This window comes from Balaenoptera borealis (genome assembly GCF_965194805.1).
Source record: "Balaenoptera borealis genome assembly, chromosome: 13".
Classification (NCBI taxonomy): domain Eukaryota; kingdom Metazoa; phylum Chordata; class Mammalia; order Artiodactyla; family Balaenopteridae; genus Balaenoptera; species Balaenoptera borealis.
The window spans coordinates 81383946-81397174 of record NC_138870.1 but is presented as its reverse complement, the minus strand read 5'-3'; the positions used below and the strand labels follow the sequence as shown (position 1 = coordinate 81397174).

At 39.7% G+C, this 13229-nt stretch overlaps 2 protein-coding genes across 3 annotated transcripts in view; one reads left to right on the top strand and one right to left on the bottom strand.

Annotated features, from left to right (window-relative positions):
- The window catches only part of CCDC38 (coiled-coil domain containing 38), a 44066-nt gene extending 42239 nt beyond the window's left edge, over positions 1-1827 (top strand). Inside the window, exon 15 of the mRNA XM_082349559.1 lies at positions 783-1827. Coding sequence (XP_082205685.1) covers positions 783-896 — 114 coding nt within the window. The 3' untranslated portion in view covers positions 897-1827. The remainder of the gene's footprint in view (positions 1-782) is intronic.
- The window catches only part of SNRPF (small nuclear ribonucleoprotein polypeptide F), a 36812-nt gene extending 26658 nt beyond the window's left edge, over positions 1-10154 (bottom strand). The window contains exons 1-4 of one of the 2 annotated variants that reach the window (XM_082349558.1): positions 9792-10154; positions 7740-7865; positions 2706-2770; positions 1965-2100 (exon numbers count right to left, since the gene is read on the bottom strand). In XM_082349558.1, coding sequence (XP_082205684.1) covers positions 2034-2100; positions 2706-2770; positions 7740-7865; positions 9792-10139 — 606 coding nt within the window. In that variant the 5' untranslated portion in view covers positions 10140-10154 and the 3' untranslated portion in view covers positions 1965-2033. Of the gene's footprint in view, positions 1-1964; positions 2101-2705; positions 2771-7739; positions 7866-9791 lie in introns of those variants that run through there. The other variant, XR_014233153.1, reaches the window with a different exon arrangement.
- Positions 10155-13229: the final 3075 nt, after the last annotated feature.

Here is a 13229-nt window from a genome sequence, read left to right as displayed (position 1 = left end):
CTGGAGTCAGGAATGTCAAACATTCTGCAATGCAGGGGACAGTCACACACAGGGTTGGTGCCCCTTTTGAGGCACAATGGAAACATCCCATCAAATTTCATGTCCAACAGAAGTTTTCTTATCCATTTAATTTATACAAATTCAGATATAAAGGCAAAACAAAAAATAAATAAATGAATAAGGAGAAGGGGGAGAAAAGACTCAAAGAGAAAGATTAGTATGATATACTTGAGTATATGCTCCAGAGAGAATAAATAGGTATGAACTGGGGTATCCCTAAGCCTCTCCTGGTGGGACCAAGAGCCAACAGGATTTCTAGTGCCTAAGAAAATAGTACATGGTTTTCTCAAGTTTTTGTTTTACAGGATTTTTAAATGCCAGTCAGCTGTTGCTTAGCAGAGGAAAGTCATCTCTTCCAACCAATGGAGTAGAAATTAGCTATGGCAGTTACTGAGAAATGAAGTGTTGGCCTCAAACATGGAGTTTCTCTAAGCTTAGCATATCTGAAACACAAGCTATCTGATGACTTTATCTAAATCCTCCCACTTCCCCATAAAACCTAACTGCCCTGTCTTCTGCATACCATGGTGCTCCATTCGTTACTTAACTTTGCCTGCATTTGGACATCCATTAGGTTATCAATCCCTTTGTAATTGGGATTATTATTTACTATTTTAAACTATATTATTCTTAGGAAAAATCAAGTTAATATTAGTATTTTAGTTACACTTCAATAGAAAATGGTTATATGAAAATATTAAGTACTTTTTCTTTTGTTTCAGCTGGGAAGACGACTTATCTACCGCTCAAAACCTCCATCTGGTAACAAACGTGAACTACTTTTAGTCAAGGATACAAGAACAAAATCACTGCAGGAAGAATATTTTTTCACTTGAATAGGAGCAGTAAGACATTTATAACCAGAATGCTTTAGGCATATTTTGTAGATTTTTGCTTTTCAGTAATGGCAATATTCTGCCCCACACACAGGCCTAACCAATTTCAGGAAGACAGGTCCTTACTCTAAAAGGCCCTTAGGATTGGAAATGGGAGTTATTTTCTTTTGTTGAAGACCTTTATTATCCATATCCTAACCATTATTCTATATAGCTAAACATTTATACTTTCTGTTGTCCCAGGTGGGGATACACATCCAAAGTGACCTTACTGATGTAACTGTATGGTGAATGACCATTTAAGTGCAATAATGGCATTCTGACAACCTAAGACTTTAAATAATCTTTTTTTTTTCAACCAGTCCACAGGAAAGTTCATAGTGTAAATTTTATCATCGTGGAGTATACATTTTAACAATGTGCAACTCTAAAATATTGATTTGAGGAGTTTAAAACTTAAATGAAAACTACTAGATTATGTTCTCATGAGAACATAATGAGACATAACCAACCATGAGACTGATTTTTAATTCACATTAAGGGGTTCTGTTCAGAAAACTTAATTCTCTCAAGTGAACAAACCGTATGTCTTCAGCCTAAATGTCAGTTCACAATTTCTGTTGTGTTCTTTACTCAAAACCATTTTAATTTTCAGGTGATGTTTCAATTTTAGCTGTAATGTGCATATCATTTAGCTCACATTGATATAGAATTAACATGTAACTTATTGACTACTAAGTAAAATAATACAGTCTATATTAACTCTAAGAAAATATTCAACTTTATACGTGTCAAAAGTGGCTCAAAAATAACTTTAAAAGAAACAGTTGCTTTTAAAAGGTCTCAGTTAATACACAATTACAAGGGCTAAAATTGACTTTCATAAACATTTATAGAGCATATAAATAAATTTCCCTTATAGAAAAAAAAATTACAGCATTGGGCTTACAGGAAAACCAACTTGAATAAAGTTGGGTGGCTTTTAAAGCATTAGTTCCGTGAATAATTTTTCAACTGTTTCAACATTTGAGCTCTGCATGTAAATATCTGAATATGAATAGCTCACAGTCAAGTTGAAAAACAAACAAATCTTTATTGTCTACAAATATATATAAAAAAAATTCCCCCCGAAAGATGCTATTCTCTCATTTCCCCATCTTCTTCTTCTTCTTCAACACCCCTGATATAAAGGACATTATTACACCTGTAAACAGAAAAACAGTCCATTTTGTTGTTCCAACAAGAAACCATATAAGATCTGAATTACTACTTTTATTAGATTTTTTCATTACAAAAATATTAATGCAAAAATTACATCATTTCTTTCTCTTTTTTAAAAAAATTTACCTTTGGTTTGTTAAAGAGCACGTGACACTCATTTTTATACCATGCGGTTGTTATAAAATGGTATCTTTATGATCTTCCAAAGGGAAGAATGACTAGAATTTGGAGATGTGAAGCTAGTTCTAGAAAATAAGTATAATATGAATCCTAATAGCAGCCAGACCCACCTAAAATTCAAAACCAAGCTCTTGCAAATAAAACCACTGAAAAAGGTACAGTTAAGAGCTAGAAAGTTTAATATCAACACTAGAAAAACCTTAAGAATGAACAGCTCCAAAATATTTAAATCTGCTTTGACAAGTTTAACAATTTCAAGAATCTTGAAGTCTAGTTGTAGAATGTTATGTTAAATTAATAGTGATTAAAAAAAAGTAATTCTGAGATTGGGGCACTAATAGTTTATTTAAACAGGTATTTTTACTGCTCACCAGTAACTCCTTATATAAACTACTGATGTTTTGTTACCTTATTAAAACTTCACCCAGATGTCCAGATAATGCTCCATCTATGTATTCTTCTGTGTTTGCAAGCTTTAAATAAAAAGAAAATATATTAGTATAATCACACAAGAGGAAAATAGTATTATACACCTAATATTGGTGAGAGAACTTATTAACTGAGATCTTTCGGTACCAATGACTCACATTTACCTACAATAATTAGAAGATTAGCTTTCTATTACTACTGTAGTACCTTTTGGTTTCATATAAACATTCAGTAAAGTTAACATTGATGGATGTAGAACTGATATATAATAAAGCTCGTTTCAACACAATTTTTTAAATATCTCAATAATGTAGTATTTCTTTCTATTAAACATTAAAACAACATGTCAAGGAAGACAGTCTCCAATTTATGAATAAGCTGTGAATAATTCAGGTCTAAAGAAACAGACATTAACTTTTCTCAGAGTAATAGCATTATATCATACTGAGGAACCCAATGGGTACAAAAGCTATGGCTAAAATACCAAATACTCTTATATTAGTCAACAACCAAACTAAAGAACTGAATAAGAATTTTTAAAAATTATGTGCTAATAAACAGGAAAAAAATAAGTTCTTAAGAGGAGGTTTAATTAAGAGTGACCTTTATAGTCACTTTAGAGAACTCTATTATTTCTAATTTTACATCAAAATGTTTAGCTTTCCTTTTACATAAAGATAATAAACTTTACTTATAATTTAAAAAAATTACAATCAGTGCTACTGGGACTCACAAAAGAAATGAACAAGATAGAAAGGAAACAGGGAAGTTTCCTTCATTAACTAGGCAAGTGGGCAAAGGGAAAGAAAAATAGGTCTTAGAGAGGATATAAGGTAAGGCATTTAAAACATGTTAATGAATTAATAATGCTACTGGATATTATTCCTTCTCCTATAGAGAACAAAAAATAACCTCTTATACTCAGGGGATATGGTTTTGTCTGAAATTGTTGCCAACAATTAGTTTTGTATGCAATAGCTCTCAGAAATAATGTATTAACATCAACTAATTTTTTTAAAAGTGATTTCCAGCAGATGTTCACCAACATTTGGCTGGTTTCTAAACTATAATAATGCTCCAAAGGCCTTCTACCACACTTTAAAAAAATTGAACTATAGCTGATGTACAATGAAGTGTTAGTTTCAGGTGCACAGCAAAGTAATTCAGTTACACATACATTTTTCAGATTCTTTTCCATTATAGGTTATTATAAGATATTGAATATAGTTATAGCTCCCTGTTTTATACAGTGGGTTCTTGTTTATCTATTTTATACACAGCAGTGTGTATCTGTTAATCCCAAGCTCCTAATTTATCTCTCCCCACTCCTTCCCCTTTGGTAACCATAGGTTTGTTTTCTATGTCTCTGAGTCTGTTTCTGTTTTATAAATAAGTTCATTTGTATCATTTTTTAGATTCCACATTTAAGTGATATCATATGATATTTGTCTTTTTCTGTCTGACTTACTTCACTTAGTATGATCATCTTTAGGTCCATCCATGTTGCTGCAAATGGCATTACTGCATTCTTTTTGTGGCTGAGTAATATTCCATTGTGTGTGTGTGATACATATGTACCACATCTCCTTTATTCACTCATCTGTCGATGGACATTTAGGTTGCTTCCATGTCTTGGCTATTATAAATAGTGCTGCTATGAACACTGGGGTGCATGTATCTTTTTGAATTAGTGCTTTCTCCAGATATATGCCCGGGAGTGGGATTGCTTAGTCATAATGGTAACTCTATTTTTTAGTTTTTTAAGGAACCCCCCCATACTGTTCTCCATAGTGGCTGCACCAATTTACATTCCCACCAACAGTGTAGGAGGGTTCCCTTTTCTCCACACCCTCTCCAGCATTTATTATTTGTAGACTTTTTAATGATGGCCCTTCTGACCGGTGTGAGGTGATACCTCATTGTAGTTTTGATTTGCATTTTTCTAATAATTAGTGATGTTGAGCATCTTTTCATGTGACTCTTGGCCATCTGTATGTCTTCTTTGGAGAAATGTCTATTTAGGTCTTCTGCCCATTTTTTGATTGGGTTGTTTGGTTTTTTTTTTTTTTTGATATTGAGTTGTATGAGCTGTTTGTATATTATCACATTTTAAATAAAACCCAAAATTCTTACAATCCCTTAAAAGGTCTTCCATGACTACCATTCCAATCTTTCTATCATACTTCCTGTAACTCACTCTGCCCTCACCTTCTTGTTTTGCCTTGAAAAGAAAAAGCATGTTTCTGCCGCAAAGCCTTTGCAACTTGCTGTTCCCTCAAATTGGGATGCTCCTTCCCCAAACACTCTCTTCAGTTGCTCATTCAATTCTGGTCTCTTTTTAAATTTACTTCCTCAGAGAGGCTTTCCCTGGCTATCCCATCTAATATTGTACACTCTTGTCACCCTCTTCCATTTCTGCTTTCTTTTTCTCCATAGCATCTATCATTACTGATATCATATCACATTATATTACCATCTCCCATCACTAAAACACAAACTTCTTGATAGGGACTTTGTTTTGTTCACTGGTGTATTCACAGTGCCAGGCACATAAGGGGCTCTCAGTAAATATTCACTGAGTGAATAAACTCAAAAGCATCACCAATGTGGTTAGTTACTCAGAGATACATTTCATAACTCTGGTAGGTTCACTAGGAAGCTATATTACTTCTAAAACCAAATATTTGGTGGGTATTCTTTATTCCTTTCTTTTAATGAGATATAATTCTTATAAAATTCTCTTTTAAGGTATACAAGTCAGTGGTTTTTAGTATATTCATAAAGTTATGTAATTATCACCACTATCTAAGTCTGGAACATTTTCAGCACAATGGATATAGTTTTCAAATTTCTCTATGGCCTTGGTAAATGATTCCTGCTTAGGGAATTTTCCAGGCCAAAACCATGCTCTATAAGAACTTTGGGGACCTGGGCATTGTCTGTTCAGGTGGTAAACTCTTAAATTAAGGAAAATCTCAGCTTTGGGCCTACAAGTGCTCCTATTAGTACTCTGCCTACAGCACTACCAGTTTGGAATACTTGGAGTCACGACTGGTTTGACCATCTATCTAGGTACCCTTTAAAATTCATTCATCAGCCATTAATCAGTCACATAAATACCTGCACTTCAGGAAAATATAACCTCAAACTCTTTCTTCAAAAACCTGGCTGAGGGGCTTCCCTGGTGGCGCAGTGGTTGAAAGTCTGCCTGTCAATGCAGGGGACACGGGTTCGAGCCCTGGTCTGGGAGGATCCCACATGCTGCAGAGCAACTGGGCCCGTGAGCCACAATTACTGAGCCTGTGCTTCTGGAGCCTGTGCTCCACAACAAGAGAGGCCGCGACAATGAGAGGCCCGGGCACCGCGATGAAGAGTGGCCCCCACTTGCCGTAACTAGAGAAAGCCCTCGCACAGAAACGAAGAAGACCCAACACAGCCATAAATAAATAAATAAATAAATAAATAAATAAACCCAAAAGTTAAAAAAAAAAAAAAACCTGGCTGAAAACTATTGAATTAAGCAACAAAAAACCAAACACCCCAATTTAAAAATGGACAAAGGACATCAACAGGCATTTCTCCAAAGATATGTAAATGACCAATAAGCACATAAAAAGATCTTAACATCACTAATCATTAAGAAAATGCAAATCGAAACAACGAGATACCACTTCACACTCATTAGGATGACTATTAAAAACAAACAGAAAATAACAAGTGTTGGTGAGGATGTTAAGAAACTGGATCCCTTGTACATTGTTGGTGGAACGTAAAATGGTGCAGCTGCTGTGGAAAACAGTCTGGCAGCTCCTCAAAAAATTAAACAAAGAATTACTGTATGATCCAGCAATTCCACTTCTGGATACAGACTCAAAAGAACTGAAAGTAGAGACTCTAACTGATATTTGTACACCTACGTTCACTGCATTATTCACAAGTCAAAAGGTGGAAACAATTCAAATATTCACCAACAGAACGATTAAAATGAGGTAGAGTTGACCCTTGAAAAACACAGGTTTGAGACCACATGAACGAGCTGATGCAGAACCACGCATATGGAGGGCCAACTATGGACTCAAGCATCTGTGGATTTCAGTATACCAGGCAGGTCCTGGAACCAATCCCCCAAGGATGCTGAGGGACCGCTACACACAATGGAATATTTCAACCATAAAAAGGAATGAAATTCCGATACATGCTACAACATGGATGAACCCTGAAAACACCATGCTGAACGAAATAAGCCAGACACACAAGGACAAATATTGTAGGATTCCACTTATATGAGGTTCCTAGAATAAAGACAAAAAGAACAGTGTTTACCAAGAGGCAAAGGGAATGGGGAGTTACTGTTTAATGGGTACAGTTTCCCTTTGGGATGATGAAAAAGTTCTTGAAATGGATAATGGTGATGGATGCACAACCATGTGAATGCAGTTAATGCCACTGAGTTGCACACTTGAAAATGGTTAAAGTGGTAAATTTTGTGCTATATATATTTTACCTCAATTAAAAACAAAAAACAAAACCTGGCTGAAACATTTATAGAAGCTAGTTTAACAGACAAGTAGCCAGTTCATCAATTCTTTTGGTCGGTCTGTCTTCTCCCTCAAGAATTGCTTTTATCAAATTACTTTGATGTTGTACATTTAGCATTCATCAAAAGACTTAAGAATTTCACTGGAAAAGTTTCTCTCAGAGCTAAGTGCTGGGAAAAGTTTTGCTTTTTCTGCAAACTCTAGTGTATTTGTCTTATGGCATTGTGAATCAAATGTCTGAGCTCTTCTTACTTTTAACCACTAGGAGTCAAATCTGTGCTTGAATTTTGGTTTAATATGTCTCATACATAGTTATCACAGTTACAACACCCTCCTTGGCCTTGACTTTATTCCTGAATTTTGCTGTGTTTGTCAATTAAATTAATTACATCTTTGTAAGTCACACTAAACCTTTGAGGAGTCAGATGAAGAAAAAAAAATACAATTTAATGATCTTTGTAACTCTTCAGCTTACCTGCATGTTCATATAGCCATCTACAGACACCAGGTAGCCTTTGTACTCCATTCCCCACTTAAGCTTCACCATTACTGGCTTTCCTGTTAATCCATTGAGGAAAGGTTTGGGATTGAGGGGCAAACTCTGCACAAAGAACAAAAAAAGAACCCAACTGATTATTTTTCCTTAGTTTGGCTTCCATTACCTACTCTCTTCTCTATCAAATCACCAATATTTTATAGTTCCAAATGAAGCAAAACTCTTGATTCCCTCTCACATTATTACACAATTTTCACTTTTGTTGAAGAGCATCCGAGAAATTTAAATATCCAGTTAGCCAATTTCACCTTCAATCCATCAAGACTCATAAAAGTATTCACTGTTCACTTAAGAAACACTGAACACCTAATATACATCACTCACTGTTCCAAGGCCATAAAGAAACAAAGGTAAAGGCAGAAAAAAGAAAAAAGAAAAAAAAAAAAAAAAGCAGATAACAGTCCCTGTCCTCAGGCCCACAGTGGGAGGGGGGAGGGCCAAAACACATGCAAATGGACAATTATTTTGCAACGTAGTAAGAGGAGATATGCTATGTACAAGGGTACCAAACAATCAAACAATCCAGGGTTAAAAGAAAAGGAAGAGTTGCCTGAAATAAGTAATGCCTCTGTTTTAAAGGATGAGAGGTATTTCCAGAGGGAAAAGGGCTGATCTGGCGGGGTGGGGTGGGGGGGTACCTATGTAAAAGGAGGGAAGAGTGAATCAACAAGGGATCTCAGGGACACACAAATTAGTTTTGTATGAGGCTACAGAAGGAGGCAAGGGCAGATCATGCTCCACGATCTTCAACTGAATTCCAGGAGCTAGGACTGGGTCTTCTTTGACTTTGCAGTGCCTCCTACATATGGGCAGTCACTTAATGTTTGTTTATTCAGCAAACCGGTAGTACCCCCAGTGAATTCAGACTCTTCTTCCTTTCCTCATCTGCTCACTCATCGGCCCAAAGAAAGAAAACAACCAAGAAACTTGGCTACTAAACCCCTCTAGAATAAGCACATTCAGAGTGATCTCAAATGGGTCTCCAGTTTTCACTCTTGTCTTTCTCCAACTTATTAGCCACACGACAAGTATTATTTTTATCATACCATATCTCTGCTTAAAATGCTTCGATGGCTTCCAACTGCACTTGGAGTGGAACCCAGACCTCCTAAAACGGCCTAAGAGGTCTTCCCCGACCCTATCTCATGACCACTATCCTTGCAGGCGGCTGTGGCTTTCTCTCAATTCCTCCAGCTAGTCAGGTGTTCCTTCCGGCCTCAGAGCCTGTGCTCCTGTTCCCTGAGCTTGAGGTACACACGCTTCCTCCTGCTCTTCACGGGGCTGCATTTCATATCGCTTAGGTTTCAGGTTCAATCCCTCCTCCAAGGGATGCCATCTGTAACCACTCTTCTAACGTACCACGGCGCCCCCCTCAGAGCACCCTGTTTGCTCCCTTCTTAGCAGTTAACGTTATTCGAAATTATGTATTTATCGTTGTCTGATTAATGTCTGAGTTAACCTAGAGCAGGGTCCGCACCAGTACTTTTTATCTTATATTCCTAGCACCTAGAACGTTGCCTGGCCCTGGCAGGTGGCAGGCGCTCTGTAAAGCTTTGCTAAACGAACAGGAGAATGCTCAAAGTCTGGGCTCTGTATTCCGAAGGGCTGCAGGGCCCCCCAACATCACGGGACGAAAGCGGATTGTGGAGTGTGATAAGTGGGACGTGAAAAACCGCTGCATTTTTACCCCAGCCCTGTGGCCCCAGGCAGCAAGGACACCTCAGGCTCGGATACAAAACGAAGAAGACGGGGAAGGCGGCAGGGGCACTCTTGCGGAGGTGAGCGCTTCGGAAGGAGGGCGCGCCTCAGACACCCAGAGCAGGGAGAAAAGGGCTGGCAACCCGGCGCGCCGCGCCTCACGCGGATGAATGGGAAACGCGAGAACCAACCACCAGGCCCGGCAACGCTGGTCACCCGCCCTCTCTCTCTCTCTCTCTCTCACGGGACACTGGCCTCTCTCTTTCTCCTTACCATCGCGACTACTGCTGCAGTAGTGGGCAAATGCTGCAGGCTACTCGCCGCCGACCCAGCTGTCGTCCGACCCTCGTGACTGGAGTAGCCACAGCAGGGCCCCAGCCGCGTAGCTTCCAGAGAAATGGCCGCCAAATAGCAGCGTGACCTTTCACCTCCGACTACCGCTCTTCTGGCTTCTGTGATTGGACACAAAGAGGTGCGTGCTGATTGGAGGAGGTGGCTGGGCATGTCTCCTGGCAACCAGCGGCGCTGAGAGGGTGCGCGCCTCCCTGGCAGTGCACGGACCTGTGGGAAACCGGCTGCTCCACGCCAACGAGAGGATACCTGCGAGGCTGCAAAGGCCATGAGGCGGCTCGGGTTTCTCGTTTGTTCACCTACCTCGAGGGTACACTGTGTACCCTGTAGAGTGGACGTGATGTCTCGCCAACTTGGCTAGTGGGGGTTTCCTTTGTCCTTGTACACCTGGGAGAACGAATTTGGGGCTCTCGGGTTTCCTCCTCACTTTCCCACAGAATCTGTGCTGGGGGGTCTCCTCTGACACGGTCCCCTTCTCTCTGTTCTGTAATGCTCAATGCTCATGTCAACCCACTTCAGGGGAAGTGGGAGAAGCAAGACTAGATAGGCTAAGGGACGTGAAACGCACCGAAGAAAGTCAAGTACAGAATATATTTCAGATGAGGTTAGATGGAGTCTAGAACATGGTGTGGTGGGCTCCCGCTCCATCTGTTTCTTTTGCGTTGTGAGCAGAGGCCCGCTACAGTCTTTATACTGCACGTATAGTGCAGAAGGTGGAGGATGTTTACGCTATCACGGATTGATCCTTCTAACGTAAGAGCGGAATTGTTGGGTCATACAGTAATTCTGTACTTGACTTTTTGAGGAGCTACCAAACTGCTTTCCACAATGCCCGCACCATTTTACATTCCCGCTAGCAATGTATGAGATTTCTAATTTCCCCACATTCTCACCAACACTTACTTACCAATAAAAAATATTATCATAGTCATCCTAGTAATCCTAATAATAATAAGCCGTCTCATTGTGGGTTTGATTTGCATTTCCCTAATGACTAATGATGTGGAGCATCTCTTCATGTGCTTATTGGCCACTTGTGTATCTTTGGAGAAATGTCTGTTCAAGTCCTGTATGCCTTTTTTTGTTTGTTTGTTTGTTTATTTATGGCTTGTGTTGGGTCTTCGTTTCTGTGCGAGGGCTTTCTCTAGTTGCGGCAAGCGGGGGCCACTCTTCATCGCGGTGCACGGGCCTCTCACTGTCGCGGCCTCTCTTGTTGCAGAGCACAGGCTCCAGACGCGTAGGCTCAGTAATTGTGACTCACGGGCCTAGCTGCTCCGCGGCATGTGGGATCTTCCCAGACCAGGGCTCGAACCCGTGTGCCCTGCAGTGGCAGGCAGATTCTCAACCACTGCGCCACCAGGGAAGCCCCTGTATGCCTTTTTATATGTTCTATTTCTGGAACCCTTGAATGTATTGCCTAATTTGAAAAGTCATGTGACCATTCTGGATCTCAGTTTCTTCGCTGATAACAATGAAGGGATTGGACTCGATCGGGGTTTTCAACCTCAGTACTAGTGACATTTGGGGCCAGACAATTCTTGTTGTGGGGACTGCCCTTTGTATTGTAGAATGGATGTATTGCAGCAGTATCCCCAGCCTCTACCAAGTAGATGCCAGTTGCAACGCCCTCCCTCCAAGTTGTGACAACCAAAATGTCTCCAGACATTGCTCAGTGTCTTCTGGAAGGCACAGTCGTCCCCTGTTGAAAACCACTGGGTTAGATCAATGATTTGTAAACACAGGCCACAGACTTGGATCACTTTACAGGTAGTATTGAGGCTTTGCAAACTATTTGTATTATTAAAAAATAAACAGGGCTTCCCTGGTGGCACAGTGGTTGAGAATCTGCCTGCCAAGGCAGGGGACACGGGTTCGTGCCCTGGTCTGGGAAGATCCCACATGCCACGGAGCAACTAGGCCCGTGAGCCACTACTACTGAGCCTGCGCTTCTGGAGCCTGTGCTCCGCAACAAGAGAGGCCGCGACAGTGAGAGGCCCGCGCACCGCGTTGAAGAGTGGCCCCCCGCTCGCCGCAACTAGAGAAAGCCCTCGCACAGAAACGAAGACCCAACACACCCCAAAATAAATAAAAATAAATAAATTTTTTTAAAAGTTTAAAAAAATAAACAAATAAACAAAACAACTAACAAATCGTACATTTATTTAACAGGGACTGTATAAGAATGATGAAAACCTGATGCTTCTCTGCTTTTGATTAGAATGAAATCAACTCAAAATACAAATACTAGTTGATAATCATGGATCAGAAGCTCTGATTGGCATTTATATACGTATCTGATTTATAAAAATGGGAAAGCAAATTGTCAATAAATGATGTTTTTTAGTTTCATAAATCATAGATTCAGTTTGGGGGGAGGGTAGATAATAAACCCCTTTGGGGGTAAAAAGGCTGGGAACCCCTCAGCTAGCTGACCAGCGTTAAATACTGACTTTAAACACAGTTCGGTTCTTTGCCGTACTTCCACAAGGTGGCAGTGGTGAGTTTTGAGTAAAATTTCTAATCATACAGGCACTCGGAAGTTAATCTGTTCAAAAGGGGACTTCACTGTTCTCAAAACACAACACAGAACAAAACCACATAGAACTTCTCCCACAGTCTCCTGTGCTGTACAGTCTCCATCCCCCTCATCCCTCAAATGTTTCCAGTGAATCAAATTTTTAAAAATAAGCTTGTTATTCTACTTTTCATCTGTTACCCACCTTGTTGCTAGAAGTATCTCTAACTTCCCCTCCTCCAAAATAAAATGAAAATCTGGACATACTACTCTGCTACCTTTTTTGGTTCCCATTTACCAGCGGCCTAAAACAAGTTCCTTGCCAAAGTTTCTTTCCAGCTTTATGTCTTTCCGTTCTGTCCCACAAACCACAAAGCTGGCCTTTGAATCACAGGCCATGTTTTTTTTTAACAACTCCATGTACTTACACATGATACTCTCTCCATCTAGAAATCCTTTCACCTGTTTGCTTTGCCTGGAACATTCTTATCTCTATGATCCAATTCAAATGGGCACTTTAGGTCTGAAGACTTCTCTTAAACTTCCCCAGGCCGTTAGTTATTCTGTCACATGGCTCTACACCATCTATCCTGTTGTAACACCAGCTACCCTCTATTTTACAGAAAAAAAGATTTTGTTCATTAACTCATTTGTTGCTGTTACATTTCGTTCCCTAATGCAATGCACATCATTTTCCACATTCTGTTGGCTAGAACACAGTCACATGACCTCACCTAAGTCCAATGGAGGCTGGGAAATGTGCTTTGTCAGTGCACAGGAGGAAAAGGCAATGTGAACACAGAGTGGTCTCTGCCACACTCAGAAATTCTACTCTAACAATTAGG